Source organism: Parus major, chromosome 22 (genome assembly GCF_001522545.3).
Source record: "Parus major isolate Abel chromosome 22, Parus_major1.1, whole genome shotgun sequence".
NCBI classification, from domain to species: Eukaryota; Metazoa; Chordata; class Aves; order Passeriformes; family Paridae; genus Parus; species Parus major.
The window spans coordinates 1,584,664-1,602,168 of record NC_031790.1 but is presented as its reverse complement, the minus strand read 5'-3'; the positions used below and the strand labels follow the sequence as shown (position 1 = coordinate 1,602,168).

Sequence of the window (17,505 nt, the reverse complement as noted above, 5' to 3'; positions counted from 1 at the left end):
CTGTTCAGTATTTGAAGCAGGGAGGTTTTGCCTCAACCTGGATTAGAAAAGACCAAACAACCCCAAGTGATTTCCAGATGCTTAATGTCTGCAGGTTCTCCTGGACAAGATACTCTTGCTCACTTTAGGAAGAATGGCTCAGGCATGTTCAGCAGTTGTGTATCAAATTCAAATATTTCACTGTCTTTATCTCTCATGATGTTTATCCATTCTCCTGCTGCTTCCTCGGTTTGAGGCTATTTGAGCTTCCATGGATTTTAATACCAGTCCTAAAAGTTGGTTTCGTAATGTTTTTCTTTTGAGACAGTTTCTGAAGTATCCTTGGAATGATTAATTGATGTTTAGTTTGATGAAAATAGCTTTTCCAGGCTGATAAACTGAGGAAATGGTCTCCACGTTAGGTCAGTGAATTCAGTTTTCACCCCCCAGGACAGAATTGCCAGCCTTTAAATAATCTGCTCTGCTTTATGGACAAGATTTTTTTTGAGTTGCTCCTTTGGAAAATTCCAGAAATGGTGTTTTGAGAAGGTTTATAAACAATACTTTCTAAATAATTTTAAAATGTTTTTTAAAAGCTACAATTCTTTGTTCAGTCCTTGGGAACATCAGGAGATTGCTCCACTTGTGTAAACACTCTGATTTACTTGCTCTCTGCTTAGCCAGCAGATCAACGTGATTCCAAAAACTTGCACAGAAACCTTTTGGGTTTGCTGAAATAAAGCCTCTTTGTTCCTGCCATGATTGACTCACTGCTGCAGAGCAGGTGACATGTTTTGCCTACCAAGCATGTTTTCTAAGCAGAGTTTATATAAAGTTCATGGAACATTAAAATAGATAGCCTCTTCTCTACTAATAAAATCCCCTTTATTCTGTTATTGGTAACAAATTTACATACAGAATTGCTTTTCAGGTTTGCAATGGGCCTTCTGGAATGAAGTCATTGGCAGTTTTCTTTTGCTGGTTTGGATTGATGAAGCTGGTTTATTCCCTTTTTCTATAGATACTTGGATAGTGGTAAAACCTCATCACAATCCCTTCTTTAAAGTTTCTGAAAACTTGGTGCCAATGCACCCATTCTGCATTCACTGCAACATGTGGAAGGCCCCTAAAGTGTGAAAGTGATTTTTAAGTGTTTGTCACTGAATTTTTCTTGTTCCAAACACTGCTTTTAACAGGGGAAAAGTCGTTTCAGATCTGTTGAATTCCTTTATTCTTCTTTTTTAATTTGAACTAGTTTTCTTTCCAATGCACTGGCCCAGTGGTCTCAGAGCCCTGCCTGAAGCTTTGAAATGTGTTTTATCTTTTTCCTGTTCCCTGTCAAAACACCTTGTTTTAAATGTTTTTTTGGCTCTCAGGTCCCTGTCTCCATGTCTGCCATGGAAGAATTTAGTCCTGATTGAATCCAGTCAAGTGTCCAGATCTTGCTGGTGGTTTTGTTGGGGTACTTGAAAAGCGAAGATGTCTCATTGAAGCTTAAAAAACTTAAAGCAGGTCATGAACATAAAGATGATGTGCAGAAGGAAAGGAAAGCTTGGTCAGATTGTAGCTGCTGAATCTGGGAGAGCTGTGGGAAGCTTTGGATGGCTCCGGGGGAAGCAGAATCTGTCCTGTCTCCATGTGCTGATGGGTCAAAGCCTCTCCTGAGGTTGAGATTTTTGTCATCAGCGGCTTGGTTCGACTGTTGAGTTTTATATCTCTGAGGTGGGGATACAGCTGTGCAGCAGCTCTGTGTTTCCATTGTGTTCTGCTCAACCTGCTGCAGAATGTTTTCATTCATAAATGGATTTCAGGTTGAATAGGTGATTCCCACCCCACCACTCCTTTGCTTTCAGGTCACTAAATAACATCATTTGAAAGCATTTAGCAGTCTCAGAAGCATTTCTACAACAATAAGTGTCTGTGGAGGAATATTGAATGGAACTAAAGGACTAGTATTAGATCTGTGCAGAGAAATACTTGTAAATGATGTAATAACCTGTGAATTCTTTGTCCCAAGTCCTGCAAGAATGAGAACCTGATTCAGTTGGTATTGCAGGTGCCCTGCAGGAATGCAGCTGTACCTTGCTGTCATGATTTTTGTCTTTGTCACAATCATGTCTTCATCTCTTGTGATTGATGCTGCCATGTAGTATTTGAAACCCTCAGCACTGGCAATGTCACACCGCATCTTGGTGTCAGAGATGTCCTGAGGTGCTTGAGGGGAGGAGAAGGCAAATCTGATCTCCAGGGTAGGGTGTGACAGCAGATAACCCTGTGGCCTAGGAGGGGTTTGGGAATCAGATAAGGGGTCAATGGTTATTTATCTCTGACACTGCTGGAAGAGGGCACTGAAATGCATCCTATTTCCATCAGCCATCGATGCAGTGGCAGTAGGGCACTACACATCTGCTTCTCCCTTTATTAGCCCTCCCAAGCACTCCTGGCACTGGCATCATTTCCCAGCAGGAGCAGCTCTGTGTTTGCAGCTTGGATTCTCCTGGAAATTAAATGTAAAAAGCAAGAATGTCTGGGATCTACAAAAAAGTCGTTGTGTTTCTGCTATGTATGAGATTTCTATTATAGTAAATATAATATATAGCATCATCAGACCTAGGAAAATATAGGTTTTTTATTCTTAATTAAAGGTTTTTCTGGCTGCTGTTGCTGCCTGTTCTAAACTTTCCCATGGCTTTCACCAAATAAGTACTTTGATTAATTTATCCATCTGTTCTTAGATGGATATATGAGATTTCTAAGGCAACTTTTAATTTGCTCTTCTCTTTCCACATATATGGACACCTTGGATCTGCTGATAATTTACTGTGTTGTCTTATCAGTTTCAAGATTGTCAGAGCTTGTAGTGTTAAGTCTGATTTTCACAGTAGTAATTATTCTGTGTACTTCTGACTGCTGAGATATGTGAGTTTTTCTTCAATTAATTGATAACCTTTTAAGGTATTTTCCTGTTGGAGGAGTACAACCATGTGCTTTGCATTGTGTGGAAAAGTCAAAATTGGACTGCTTGGTTTGCACCTCCCACTTTCTGCACATTGATGAATTGTTTATCTCCATGCCCTGCTCACCTGGGAGAGGTACCTGTCAAACACCACATCTGCAGCTCAGTGCTTTCCCCCTCAAGCCATACAGATGTGAGATAAATCACTTGATCTTGGTCACGAATAGAAGAATGACTGGCTGGAGTAACTGCTGCCTTTGGGGGGAAAATGAGCCCTGGAATGGAAGTTTTAGTGTGTGTGATGTGGGTGCTGGCTCAGTGAGGTACAGGCTGTGGTTGTGTTTCTGTCCTTAACTCCCTTTGGAGCCATTCCAGCCAGCTGGAGCAGTGCCAGGTGACAGTGGCAGCGAGGTTGGTGGGGGCATCTCTGGGGCAGTTTGTACAATACAAAACTCTGTGCAGGTGGTGTTTGGCTCCAAGTCAAGCAGGTATTGATCTTTTTTAACTCTAGAATGTTACAAATGCAATGGAGAAAAATGAAACCATCCCATAGAAAATACTGTTTTATCTACAGCTGACTGGCATGGAAGTGAAACGGCCTCAAGACTTGTAAAACTCTCAAGTAGTTTCTCCTGCAGAAAATTAGATTTATAGAGTTGTGTTGCAGTTTGGTGTTTCAAAAATTTTGTTTGGCTTCTGATTCAGTTGTTTGGGAGTTCAAGGAGCATTTGTACCTTTGGAAATGTGAATGGGTGGGCTTGAGCTTAAGTTGTAATTTATCCTTTCTGATGTATGAACAGTTCAGTTTGATACTAGGGATTACTATTCTTGTCAGTGTATATTCACAATTTAATTTTAGCACTCCCTATAAAAACACTTGTGATAATGTAAACCTCCTTCATCCAGAAGAGATACTTGGGTTTTTTGGAGACTGTTGAGGTTTTTTCCTTGTTTTCTGCTGTTGTTTATTCCTTGCATTCCTTAAACACTGATGGTTTTCTTCCCTGATACCTTTTGCCTTTAGGTTATCAAATGTGTACTGAGTCCTTAAAAAAAAACAAAACAAAGGTGCTTTGAGGTCATATGGATGATGATTGTATCTAAATCATGCATTAGGAAAAATTGAGAAAATAAATGTACACAGTTTCTCTAGGAAGGTACAGTCTGTATTATCTAAAGTTGAGTCAGAGTAGGAAAATCAGTTCTAAGAAGTTGATGATATTAAACTTTTAAGAACAAAGTATTGCACAACACCAGGCTTGTAGTGCTGGCATGGTGATCTATTAATGCTTCTCAAATGTACAGCTTAAAAATTACTGTTATTTTTTGGAAGGATAGTCCACTTGCATTTCATAGATGTCCTTTAACTAAAGCATGATGGTTTAATGGTTTGGGTGTTTTTTCTTAAATTGTTGCTTTCTTGGCCACTTGGTATTTAGAATGATTAATCTGTGGGGTTTATTTTTGTTGTTCTGCAGCGGATATAATTTCTACAGTAGAATTTAACCATTCTGGAGAGTTGTTAGCAACAGGAGACAAGGGAGGAAGAGTTGTCATCTTTCAACAGGAGCAGGAGGTGAGTGCTGTCTAATAACACTGTATTTCTTGTTCTTTCTGTTCCTTTTTTAAAGGGAAGGAGTATGTTTTTATAAAATCCTTTACACAAAGTGCATGCCTGTGTGATAAGTGATTACAATACTGAAATTTAATGAGAACCTTGTGGCACTGATAGAAATTATTTTAAATACTCTTTGGCTGTGGTCTGAAGAATGTTGAAAGTGAAAACCAAAAGGGGGTAGGACACATAAGACCCTCGAGGGAGCTGAAGTTGGTTCTTTTACAATGACTCTTCCTGCCTGTGACAATGATTTCAGATTTTACCGTAGCTGGGGATATTAAAAGTTGCCCTTAAGCAGGTGTGTGACTGTGACATCAGATGTCCTTTTCCACGCTGGTCTCAATCAGGTAAAACCAAAGAATCATTGTAGCAGGTGTATCTTTTCTCCTTTTGTCCTTCTCTTTTGGTCTTTAGGCACTACCCCCATGTCAGTGGGCAGCTGAGCTGCAGTGCCTGATTTTAACTGAGGCTGTAGTTGGAAGTTGCTGTGGTTAGAATGTATTTCACGGAGAGGGGATTTCAGGGAGAAATAAGAGATGTCGCTGTTAGTTTTTGTTTAGTCTTTAATTTCCATTTTAAAACGCCCAAAGCTTGGGAATTCCGGTGCCCAGAGGAGGGGGCTGGTCTGTGGGAGAGGCACTGTCCCTGTGCCAGCAGCTCCCCTCGGTCAGTGGGGACATCTAGTGGGGTTGCCTGGCACCAGCTCTTGACATATTTTGTGTCTTTTTATTGTTTTCTTTTTATTTCTTTACTACTTTTAATTCTTGGGTTGTAGCTTGATGCTCTTAAGAATCCTCTTGCGTAGCTTAAAGTTGCAGCAGTTCCTTGCCTGCTGTTAGGTGAGCTGTGTTTAAATGACTCCTTGGTTTCTGGAGCATAATCCAAGCTTACGTCCTTAGGAGCTGGGATCCTGGGGTGAGAAGAACCACCTGAGCTGTCAGATGAAATTCCACAGAATTGTTTTTGTCATTTTTTTGGCTTCTCTGTGTTTAGGGAGTGATTTGCGTTTTAGGGATTTGATTCCCTGATGCACTGGTAGTTAGTTGTTCCAACAAACAACTGTCTAGAGCAGGTTTTATATGTGGAAGTGTATAAAATAGAAGCGTTTTATTAGGAATTCTGGGCCTCTTTCTGCCACACTGCACTAGAGAACTTTGCAGACCACGCCTGCAGGAAGAGAAACACTGACAAGGGCTGTGTGAAGAGCTGTGCAAACCTGTGTGGCTTCACCCACTGCCAAACTGCTGCCACCTCCGGGCTGGAATGTGGCAGCCGGTGACATCAGCTCAGTGCCAGGCAGGAAGTGAATGCTGCATCTCACAGAAACCGAGGAGGAATTTGCGTAGGCACAGTGCTATTACCTAAATTGGAATTTAACATCAGGCACTTGGGCCAACACCTCTCCTTGTCTGGATTTTTTTTTCCTTTGAGCACCATGAGACTCAAGAGTTTAAATTTTGATTTTATTCCCAGGATAGATTTCATGTATTACTGGGTTTATGTATTATTCTGGTGCTGTAAAGTTTTACTAGAATACACACGTTGGATATTTAAGCCTCAGTCTGGTAAGTCTGGAATTGAAGGAAAGTTCTCTGGATTTCCTGAGGTATTTCCTACAGCACAATAGATTTCCTTTCCAAGCTTTTCCATGCAGTGACCCAGCTTCACTTGTTAGTTCTGGCTGAGGCTTAGAACAAAGTCCCTTCCATCCTCCAGGGTGGGAAAAGCAGTGTAAGGGACAGGTGGGGTACAGAATTCTTGGTCCAAATGGGATTTCTAAGCATTTTGTCCCCTTATCCCTTCCCTGTCCCCAGCTTATTTTAAAGTGTAAGAATTCCTGCCAGCTCTCAGGGTATGAAGCATGAGAAAATGATGCAAGGAATGTGACAAATGTGGGCCAGCAAGGGTTGTATCAGATGTGTTTTGGTGAGGTACTGAGGGATGAAATGAGCCCATGGACATGAGACACCAGGGAAGGAAGGAGCAAAGTCCCCAGCCAGGAACATCATAGCAAAGGCATCTGATGGTGCAATCTCTGGAGTGGGTGGGACAGGAATAAATCACAAAATTCAGCTTGAAACCACTTCAGGTAAATGTGGGGAGCACTACACCAGAAATGGATCCAGTTTTCTGTACACAGTGGATGAAATTCAAGGTTCAGCCCATGCAGTGCAATATTTTTGGTGCCTAAGACACAGCTTTCAGAACGAGGAGTTGTGCAAGCTTTTCAGTTTTGCAAACGTTTCCACCTGGACAGGTAACTGCAGAGGTGACTCTAATGCCAGAGCTGTATTCAGCAGAGGTGGTGAGCTTTTTGCCCTTCTGGAATGATGAAGAAAAAGCTTCTTAAGCAGTTCAGAAGCTCTCATGGGACTTGGAGATTATAAACCAGAATAGTGGAGCTGCTGGTATAAATTTAGAGGTGCCATGTGGGATTTCCATAGTGTGCCTGAAAAGCTGAATGTACTTACAGAGTAGATTTGCAATTTGTGTGTGTATTGCAGAGGAAGGAATATTCCTTTTAAACAGTAAAGGTGGAAAAATTAAAGATGAAACAAGTTGTAGTTTGTTTTTTTTTTTAATAAAATATTTGGGCAAAATGTTAGTTTGTTCAGCTGCTCAGCATTAATGTGAAAACTTGTTGGAGATGTTATTTACATTCTGAGGGGAGTTTCTGGAAACTTAACTGCTGCATAAATTGTCTCTTCTCTGATGTTTTCTTAGCCAAAATAGTAGAAACTAATAAATTTCTTGCAGTAGAGATGATGCTCATTTCATTTGGTTCACATGAAAATCAAGCAGGTTGTACCCCAATGTGCATTGTATACATGTATTGATCATTTAATTCTCTTTCCAGAACAAAACTCAGTCTCACAGTAGGGGAGAATACAATGTTTACAGTACCTTTCAAAGCCATGAACCAGAGTTTGACTACTTGAAAAGTTTAGAAATTGAAGAGAAGATCAACAAAATTAGGTGGTTACCCCAGAAAAATGCTGCTCAGTTTTTATTGTCTACAAATGGTAAGTTTATTTTGCACCATAACATGTTATTATGTAGGTTTGCTATTAGGATTTGGTCTAACCCTCTCCAAAAGGCTGGAATCAAGCAGGGTTTAACTGCAAGGGTCTGAGGATGTGGTTCTGGTGACTTCCCTGAGCACAGGTGTCCCCAGCACAGGGTGGTATATTTGGGGTTTAGTTGCTTTATTGCCCAGACACCTTCATGTGTATGTGAGTCCCCGTGTCAGAGCTTACATTAATCATTCATAGCAATCCCTGTCCTAACTGAAACTTGCTCTAACTCTTATAAAAAGAACAAACTGTGGGGGAGGTTTTTTAATGCTTTTTATCTTGTCTTGTTTTCCCCAAGCAGCATTTTGTCTTTTTTGGTGCATGTGGGTGGCCTTGTCTTGTTTGAAGGCATCAGCAGTGATGACTGGTGTCTCTCCACAGCTCTCATTTTAAACTGTGGCTGTTTCATTGCAGATAAAACAATAAAGTTATGGAAAATCAGTGAAAGGGACAAAAGACCCGAGGGTTATAATTTAAAGGAGGAGGATGGACGGTATAGGGATCCTACTACAGTTACAACACTACGGGTGAGTAGCTCACAAGCAGCTAATTTCTCCCTCTCAGCCCATGGCTCTGGGTGGAGCTGCCCCATCACATCCTTAACTTCATCTTTCCTGTGATGCCACTCGGCAGAAATACTGACTTTTGAGATAAATACTGAGTTTAGAGATAAATACTGACATTTGAGATACTCTATCCAGCGTGGCGCGTTGAAGAGCCGTGCTGCGCAGTGCTGGTGCTGGCTCTGGCTCTCACTCTCACCCTGCTCTGTGTGTTGCAGGTGCCAGTGTTCAGGCCTATGGACCTCATGGTGGAAGCCAGCCCACGGAGGATATTTGCCAATGCCCACACGTATCACATCAATTCCATCTCCATCAATAGTGACTATGAAACGTACCTGTCCGCAGACGACCTGCGGATCAACCTGTGGCACCTAGAAATCACAGACAGAAGTTTTAGTATCCTTTTGCCATTGTTCTGTGGGATGGGAACAGGAAAACTGCTGCATTTTATTTCCTTTCATCAGCTGTGTTTAGTATATAAACAGAGAATTCGTCTCCATTAATACTGGGTATTTCTCCCTGTGATTGTAAGGGCTTTTACTTCTGGAGAAGGAATGGTTTGGTTTGGAAGGGACATTAAGGCTTGTCCAGGTTGGAGGAACCCCTTCCTCTATCCCACGTTCCTCCAACCTGGCCTTGGACATTTCCAGGGATGGAGAAGCCACAGCTGTGTATAGTTTTTAATACAAAACAGAATGTTATAATGTAGCAGTATAATTAGAATTTAAGCAAGATAAAGTTCAATATGAAAAACTTGGCAGTTAATTTGTATTATAGAGTTAATTACTGCTGGAGTGGAGCAAAACTGAAGCAGGTTTTTGCTGCTGTAAGAATTATCTTGAAACTGATACAGAATGTGATGTTACCACCTTGCTTTATAGACAAATTGTGTGGCTTGCTTTTAATTCTTGCCTGGGTCTCACAAGCCTGAAGCAGCATTTCTGCAAGATCTAAAACTGAAAAATACCTTGGAAAAAACCCATTTTACTGGAGGCAATTCCCTAACGAGCCGCTGCAGATATTGTAGATATCAAGCCTGCCAACATGGAGGAGCTGACAGAGGTGATCACAGCTGCAGAGTTCCACCCCAACAGCTGCAGCACGTTTGTCTACAGCAGCAGTAAAGGCACCATTCGCCTGTGTGACATGAGGGCATCAGCCCTCTGTGACAGACATTCAAAGTGTGAGTGCTGCAGTTCAGTGTCTCCCTGCGCCAGAGGACATTTGCTGTTAGACAATTCAGTGTTTGAGATAATCTTGGTGCATTTGTGTAGGATTCCTGTAGTGTATTGAACAGATCTAAAGCCTAAAATCTAAATAAATCCTAAAATTATATTTATGTTTTTCTGGAGTGAAGATAGTGAATAAAATGAGTAGCGGCTCCTGCTTAGACACCAGGAATGGCTTTTTGCAGACTTCAGGTGGTTAAAAACCATTTGGTCTGTACTTGATGCTGGAAATCTAGCATGTGTCAATTAAGACTTGACATATTAGAAAATAATTCATATTTTGTAAGAAGCTGACCTTGGCTTGCTCCAACAATAACAGAGTATGGCAACTGTATTACAAATGTTTCTCCTTGAAAGTTATTTTATAAAACACAGAGTAACACAAGATGGAAAGCTTATTGAAACAATGTTAAAGTAATTCAGGTGTATTTTGTATGAAAGAGATACAAACTTGTTTCTTGAAATGCCTGTCTTATTTTCTGCAGTGTTTGAAGAACCAGAAGATCCTAGCAACAGATCATTTTTCTCTGAAATCATCTCTTCCATATCTGATGTCAAATTTAGCCATAGTGGTCGATATATGATGACTAGAGATTATCTGTCAGTGAAGATCTGGGATTTAAATATGGAAAATAGACCTGTGGAAACGTACCAGGTATTGGGTGAAAATCATGGGAGTTGGAAATTAAAAAACCTGGACAGAGGCTGAGTCTTACTGATGGTCTTGATGTGGCAGTTTTGTCTGCAGATTCAGGCAGAGCATCCCTGAGGTTTGGGGATTCCACATTCCTGCTTGAAAGATCTTAATATTTGCAGGGTGGCGGCAGAACCCAAACCTGTGTTTGGGGCTGAAAAAGCCTCCCTCTTAACCAGCAGGAATTTGGGAGGTGGAGAGGTCATCTCCAGCCATGAGAACCATGATAAGTCTTTATTTCCTGAAGAAAACAGGAGATGAAACATTTCCTTTTCATAAAATGTTTTTAGCCACCACTGAAAATTACTGTTTTCTTTACAAGGAAGAGCTCTTGTCAGCAGGCTCAGGTTCCTTGCTTTTGGAACAGTCTGGGAGGCCTGTTTTACAGGTGTGTGAGTCTAATGCTCACTCAGTTTCTCTGATCCCTCTTTTCCAGGTGCACGAATACCTCAGAAGTAAACTCTGCTCGCTGTATGAGAACGATTGCATTTTTGACAAGTTTGAATGCTGTTGGAATGGATCAGACAGGCAAGTGGAAGTCTTATCCCTCTGCACTTCAGATCTTTCCAAGCTGTCCTTACAATGGGCAGTGGCCCTCAAATACCTGGTTTTGGACAATGCTGTAGTACTTCAGTAGACTTTAACATGTGCATTATTAGCTCTGTAAGAATCTGCACACACCTAGGGGAAGCCATGGGAAAAATCTTCCAGGAATATTCCTTTTTACAGTGATTTGCCATGGTAGTGACCTGCCAGTAACACCACTTAGGACAGCTCTTGCCTCTGTGCTAATCATGTCATTAACTGCTTATTTGCTGCATTTAAAGCAGCTCAGGTTCCCTGTCAGTACTGTCAGGCGTGGTGCTTTTTTATTTATTTTTTTCAATTTGGCATTTATCTGTTCAAATATTTTTTGAGGCAAAGGAAGGACAGGGAAACATGTAAGTGTATTTTTGTACAGCAGCTGATGCAAAATCAGGAGCTATAAGGGATTTTCACAAACTAGATGTGCTGCTTAGTAGCTGAATTTACACAGCTTGAGTGTCACTAAAATCACATGACTAAAAATCCGATGTGTTTGGGGTTTGTTGGATCTCTTGTGTGTGTGAAAAACAAATCAAATAATGATGTTGGAGGTGCTTAGATAACAAAATACCTCAAAAGTCCCAGGGAAGGAAAAAGGGTGGTTTTAGGAGGTTTTAGATTTATAAAATGTTGCAGTACCTGCTTCCTTTTAGCTGTAACAGGTGTGGGTGAGGCCACCTCCTTTCCATTTGCATGGTCTGAGCTGGGACCCTCCAGCTTGCTAAATGGAGAAGGAATTCCCAACTGACCTCTTTCTTCCTTCCCCCTCTGTGCAGCATTGTCATGACAGGATCTTACAACAACTTCTTCAGGATGTTTGACAGAAACACAAAGCGAGACATCACCTTGGAGGCGTCCCGGGAGAACAACAAACCCCGCACGGTGCTGAAGCCGCGCAAGGTGTGCGCCAGCGGCAAGAGAAAGAAGGACGAGATCAGTGTCGACAGCTTAGACTTCAACAAGAAGATCCTGCACACAGCCTGGCATCCCAAGGAGAACATCATTGCTGTAGCTACCACAAACAACTTGTATATATTTCAAGACAAGATGAATTAGGGTTGGCATTCCTAACTGAAGAGTCACTTCCTGCATAGTTGAAATAGTTGAATCTAGCATTTGTACCTGTAACGAAAGCAAGTGAGAGGTCCATTATGGCACCCCTTTCCAGTGTTTAAAAATGTGCCATATGACAACACACTTTTATAGCTCCATGGAGAAGGCTCTGTGGCTCTGTTGTCTCCATGCCTGCTAGCCATTTAGGTGAGGATAGGGCACTTTTTAATTTAAATGACTACTTGCACCATCTTGCCTAATGGACTAGACTGGACTGTCTCAACATCGGTTTACTCCACTTTTTATGCCTTCCATTGTGATGACGTCAGACACAGGGAAAGCCTTCAATCATGCTATGGGATTTAATTGTGTAACCTCATTACTGTATCATTCGTGGCCCCCTTTTTTTATTAAATACAGCTCATTCTTGCTGTGGCTTGTAGCATTCCTCCTCCTTCTGGCCTCCTGGACTCCCCCTTCCCCCTTTGTCCCCCTCCACCTTGCCTCGGTGGTGGTGTATGGAAAAAAATAAACAAAATAAAGCACATAAAATGGGTCCGTTTGGGGTCAGTGGTAAAGGGGGTCTGTGTTGCAACAAATGTTTTAATAAACAGTTGACTGTAATCACTCCTTGCCATGTCTGGCACCAAAAAAAAGAGAAAATAAGGAAAAAAACAAACAAACTACTGAATAAAAGTGACAAAGAATGGAAAATCTGTTTTCTTTTTTTTTTTTTTTTAATCTACCTCTTTATACAAATACTCTGTGTTTTACCTTAGATGCATGAAAATAAAATGATGTTTTTTGTAATGATTTTAACCAGTATTAATTATTTTTCATGGGAATGAAGAGAGGGAGGGATTTCACAGGTACCTGCACTCACTCCTGAGTAACCTGAGCACCAGCCAGTGAGTGACCACTTCCATCTCGGCACCACAACTGCTGTCAGGTTTTGATCTGAGCAGTCATTTCCTGTGTCCTTGAATGCTCCTCTTTTTAACCTGTTGCTTTAATCAGAAAGGGAATAGAAACTTCAGGTTTAAAATTCCATTCTATTGGACTGATGTCTTAATGTTTCGTTTCGTCCTGGTTTCTTCAATGCCTTGTTTTAGGATAAAATACCTTTAATGCCTTGTTTAGAGCACCAAGTCCCCTGTGGCTTTGTGAGAAGTTGTCTGAGCTCTTGTGTGGTATTCTGTAGTACCAGCACCATGGTTCCATAGCTAATGACTGCACTGCATTCTGCTGCTCTATTTTCTGTATTTATTGCTAACTGGAAATGTAGTTTTAACCATGCAAGTGTTTTCCTCTGGCTTTTGGCTTTGCAAAGTTCCTGCACTTAGAGAAATGTTCCCTGGTGCCAGGAGCCAAATGTGGAGTACAGAAGCTGCATGAAATAAGTGTTCATAGTGATGTGAGAGATTTCAGCTCTTCAGCACATAAGGTTTATCCAAAGATGAACTAGATATTGATGCTTTATAAGGCTCATGAGTTTTTACTTCCAGATATTTTTGCTAAATGTGCTTTTAGGTTCTGCTCTTCCTTCATGGAAATGTTCAGTGAAGTTTGAATTCATGGTGAATTTACCTTGACTGGGAGAATTTTCACTTTTGAGTTACTGTATTTAATTATTTTTGTGGCTTAGAGGTAGTTATTAAAATGACGTTCTGATTTGATCAACTGAGATACTGTTTCTGCTGTAAAATTTTGGCTGGGTTAGAAGTTGTTAACAAGACTACTTGTTGCATTCACTCCATTTTTTTAAGTCCTTGTGCAGTGCTTTGAAAATGTAAAAATTCTAATATTTATTAATCCAGTTCTCTTAAATACAGTATTTGTCTTGTACCATGCATGCCTGACCATGAGCCTTTGTAAGGATTTTACCTTTTTTTTCACCTGCTAGCCTTGTAAAACAAATGAACTGCCCCAGGGACAGCAGCTGGTTTCCAGTGGGTGAATAAACAAGTGCACCCTACTCCTACTTAGTAGCATGTGACTAATTTTACTCCAGCAACCAGACTTTCCAACCTTCAAGAAACAACTTGTTGAGTAACATTAATCACATGCACAGCTGTTTCCACGGCCAGGGTTTATTCTTTATCTTAGCGTGAGGGCACAGAGGTGATGAGACACTTTTGCTGCGCAGCTGCTGAAACCGTGTTTGGTGAAAGGTGTAGGTTTGACGGTGCTGGATTGGGAAGATGAGGGCTGTGGAATTGAGGCTGCTGTTCCTGTGCCACCCAGAGCCCCAGGGATGCACCGAAGGTGCTCAGGACAGCCCCAGCTAGAGCTGAGCACGTGAAGATGGCACCGAGTGACTGGGTGCAGTCACCTAGAGCAATACTCCAGTAAAGCTTCCTCTTGGAGCGCAGCTGGGCCTGCTGGGATGGGTTAAAGCTTGCCTTGGGAAAACGTTTGGGTTGCTAATGGTGATCCTTGAGGTGTCATCTGAGGTTTAACTTGTCCTCACCAAACCCAGCTCCTGCCTGTGCTGTCACACTATCCATTAGAGAATTCTCTAAGCACACTGTCCACTGATACATGCTGTAAATCATATATTTTATTAATAAAAGTACGCAGAGAATACACTTTGTCAGGATGCTTTTTATGCTCTTTCCCACCCCTTCTGCTTTTGCAGGTATTTTTGAATGAGTGGTCTCTTCCCTGTGCCTGGGGAGCAGGCAGGACAGTGCTGGTCACTGCCATCAGCTGCTCCAGTCAGCACAGCCTCCTCAGTGCCCAGTAAAACCAGTGCAAATCTGCAATTCCCAGTCCCTGAATGCCAGACACCACACGGGGAAGGTGTTCTCTTCCCTGCTCCTGTCCTGAAGCCGCTGATGGTACTGAAACGCCTCCAGCCCCACTGGGGTGGTTTGTATCTGCAGTGTGACAGCAGCAGCATCGCTCCTGCCACCAGCTCTGTTCAGGGCAGGTGTTTATGCAGCTGCCCCAGTGCCGAGGTGCACAGGAGCCCTATGCCTCAAATCCTTGGTCACTTCCCTGCCAGGACGTGGCTGCTGCCTGGAAAACACGCTGGGTATGCAGCAGCACCAGGCCCACTGCTGCTGGGTTCAGGGAGGACAGGGTCACTTATTGCTTAACTACACATCCTTTTATTATCAGCCTGATTGGGAAAAGCTCAGGCAGTGCTGACAAGCAGAAACCTCTGGGGTTTCCCCTCCTGGAGAGGGGCTATGAATGATGGAATACCAATATTTTAATAGAAATTTTTATTGTCATCTTCTTAGGCACAGCAGAGCTGGGAAGCAATTTCCTGTGTGCTGCTCTTCCCCTCTGGCTGCAGAGGTGTAAAACATCCCGGCTCACATCAAACACTCCTTTTACTGAATAAAGGGTGCCTCCTTTTGCCCTTTCCCAAGGAATTGGCTTTTGTAAAGGGGAGGACTAGTTTCTTGGGTCGAGGTGTGCTGGGAGTGAGGCTGCTGTGTAATGACTCTGGGTGTCTGGAGCTGTTTGTTTGCCCGCAGCAAACATCTTATTTAACTTGGTTTGGGCTTGTAAAGATATGCGGTGGAATAAAAACAGCGTTTGTTTCGCAGCTGAGAGAATAAAAACTGTCAATTCAATTTCTCTACACAGTGAATTTTACCCTCCAATTTTAACAATCTCAACTTTTGCAAACAGGAAAACAGCCCCGGCTGGTTTTAATAAAGCTTTTCTGAGCCGGGGCTCTCCACTAGGAGGCAAAACGTTCCTGTAAAGAGGTGGAGGCTTCGGAGCCGGGAGGGGTCACGGCGAGGTGTGGTCAATGTCCCTCGAAGTCACCTCCGGAATCAACAGCGATCAGTTGTTGCTAAATATGAAACGCTATAAAAGCGTTTGCAGGGTGGATTATTGCAGTACGAAGAGCTCAGCCGAGGTGTGCAGGGGAAAGAGCCCCTTGAGTTGGGGGTGCTGGGAGTGTCCAGCTCAGGAAAAGGCTCTTTTTCAGCTTTGGGGAACAGAAATACTAAACAAAGAAAATAAAAGTCATCGTAGCATGTTTTAGACTCGAGAATCATGGAATGTTTTGGGTTGGAAAGGACCTTAAATCCCATCAAGTGCCACCCCTGCCATGGCAGGGACAGCTCCCACTGTCCCAGGCTGCTCCAAGCCCCGTCCATCCCAGCCTTGGACACTGCCAGGCACCCAGGGCTTTCCAACTTGTTTCAAACATTTAGAACACCTTGAAACCATGAGATAAACCAGTGGGATTATCTTGGCACAGGTCCGGTTAATTGTTTGATTTCAATTGATTTGAAGGGTTTTTTTGGTTTTTTCCCTAGAAGAAAAACCTTTGTATTGCACTCCAGTACAAAGAGCTTTTCCCAGGAATTTATGGCCATTGTTTCTCTTCTATTAACATGTGGTTTTGTGTCTGTCCAACCCTGCCATTGTCACAGCATTTTCCATCCCAGGATTGAAATTACAAACATTAATTACATCATTCAAATGCCTCAAGGAACCTGTGTAGTGGTTCGAGCACAGGGCTGAAAGTCAGGCCTTGTGAATGCTATTTCTGGCTCTGCATTGACTCACTCTATAATCTTGATCAATTTATTTCTGACTCAGAAATTTTAATAGTCCCACTTGACTGATAAATATTCATGCCACAAGTGTTGTGGCAAACGCTTCCTGAATGAGGGTGGTGACAAATGCTCATGTTAGGCTGTGATTTGAGGGTTGCAAAGTAGGATTGGGTTACCCGAGTGAGTTTTTTATTCAAAATCACAAGTAGCTCATTGTTCTGACTCCAAGCTCAAATGTTTCTGCAGCCCCTTTACCTGTAAACAGATGTTTTATCAAATTAATTAAATTGCCCCTTTCTTTTTACTACCAATGTTGTTAATTCTCTCCCAGTGCTATCCCAGGGACATCCAGATCTTCCACAGGGTGAGATATTTGGTACAGTCATGCAAGGCCTGCAGTCAAATTGAAAAGTGTTGGTGGTACAAAAGGTGGATGTCAAATATTCAGCATTAGTGTAGATGAATAGAAGACAAAAATATTTAAAATAGGTATTGTAGTATGGGGTGAATGTGACACTTGTGCATACAAGCTTTTTCTCTAGCTTAAAATAGTTCTACACAGAAATTAAGTGATTTCTTCACATTTGTAAAGGGGAGTAAACAAAGAACACTACTGGAGTTGTGTCTGCGTGGCTTCACTCTGATGGTGTTGCTGAACTCCTACAGTGAGTGGAGTAATGAAAAAACCACAATTTATACTCATGGCTGTTGATGGGAGGACTTTACAGTGTAAAAGGCTCCAGCTTTTGGGAAGAAAAATGCCTATAAATATAGATACATGTGTGAGAGCGATGAGACTGAAGTCACAAAACTCCACCAGAAAGAGTCTAGACCTCCAAACAAACCTTGAAGTGATGTCAAGATAGAATGAAGATAACAAGATGAACAGGAGGCTCAGGGGGCCCTTGTGGCTCTGCACAATTCTCCGACAGGAGGGGACAGCAGGGGGGATTTGGGATCTTATCCCAGGGAACAGGGACAGGAGGAGAGGGAACGGCCTCAGGCTGGGCCAGGGGAGGCTCAGGGTGCACAGCATCAGGAATTTCCCCATGGAAAGGGGGATCAGGCCTTGGAACTGCCCAGGGAGCTTCGAAGTGCCCATCCCTGGAGGTGTCCCAGGAAGGGCTGGAGGCGGCACTCGGAGCTCTGGGCTGGGGACAGGCTGGGATGAGCCAGCGGTCGGACTCGGTGGTCCGTGAGCGCTTTCGCAGCCCGGCCGCCGCTA

The 17,505-nt window shown here is 42.4% G+C and overlaps 1 protein-coding gene across 2 annotated transcripts in view; it reads left to right on the top strand.

Annotated features, from left to right (window-relative positions):
- Positions 1–12,570, top strand: part of PPP2R2A (protein phosphatase 2 regulatory subunit Balpha) — a 35,190-nt gene extending 22,620 nt beyond the window's left edge. For both annotated transcript variants that reach the window (XM_015648885.2, XM_015648884.1), the window contains exons 3-10: positions 4,414–4,511; positions 7,411–7,576; positions 8,042–8,154; positions 8,409–8,586; positions 9,209–9,373; positions 9,905–10,074; positions 10,550–10,641; positions 11,475–12,570. In XM_015648885.2, the coding sequence (XP_015504371.1) occupies positions 4,414–4,511; positions 7,411–7,576; positions 8,042–8,154; positions 8,409–8,586; positions 9,209–9,373; positions 9,905–10,074; positions 10,550–10,641; positions 11,475–11,754 (1,262 nt within the window). In that variant the 3' untranslated portion in view covers positions 11,755–12,570. The remainder of the gene's footprint in view (positions 1–4,413; positions 4,512–7,410; positions 7,577–8,041; positions 8,155–8,408; positions 8,587–9,208; positions 9,374–9,904; positions 10,075–10,549; positions 10,642–11,474) is intronic.
- Positions 12,571–17,505: the final 4,935 nt, after the last annotated feature.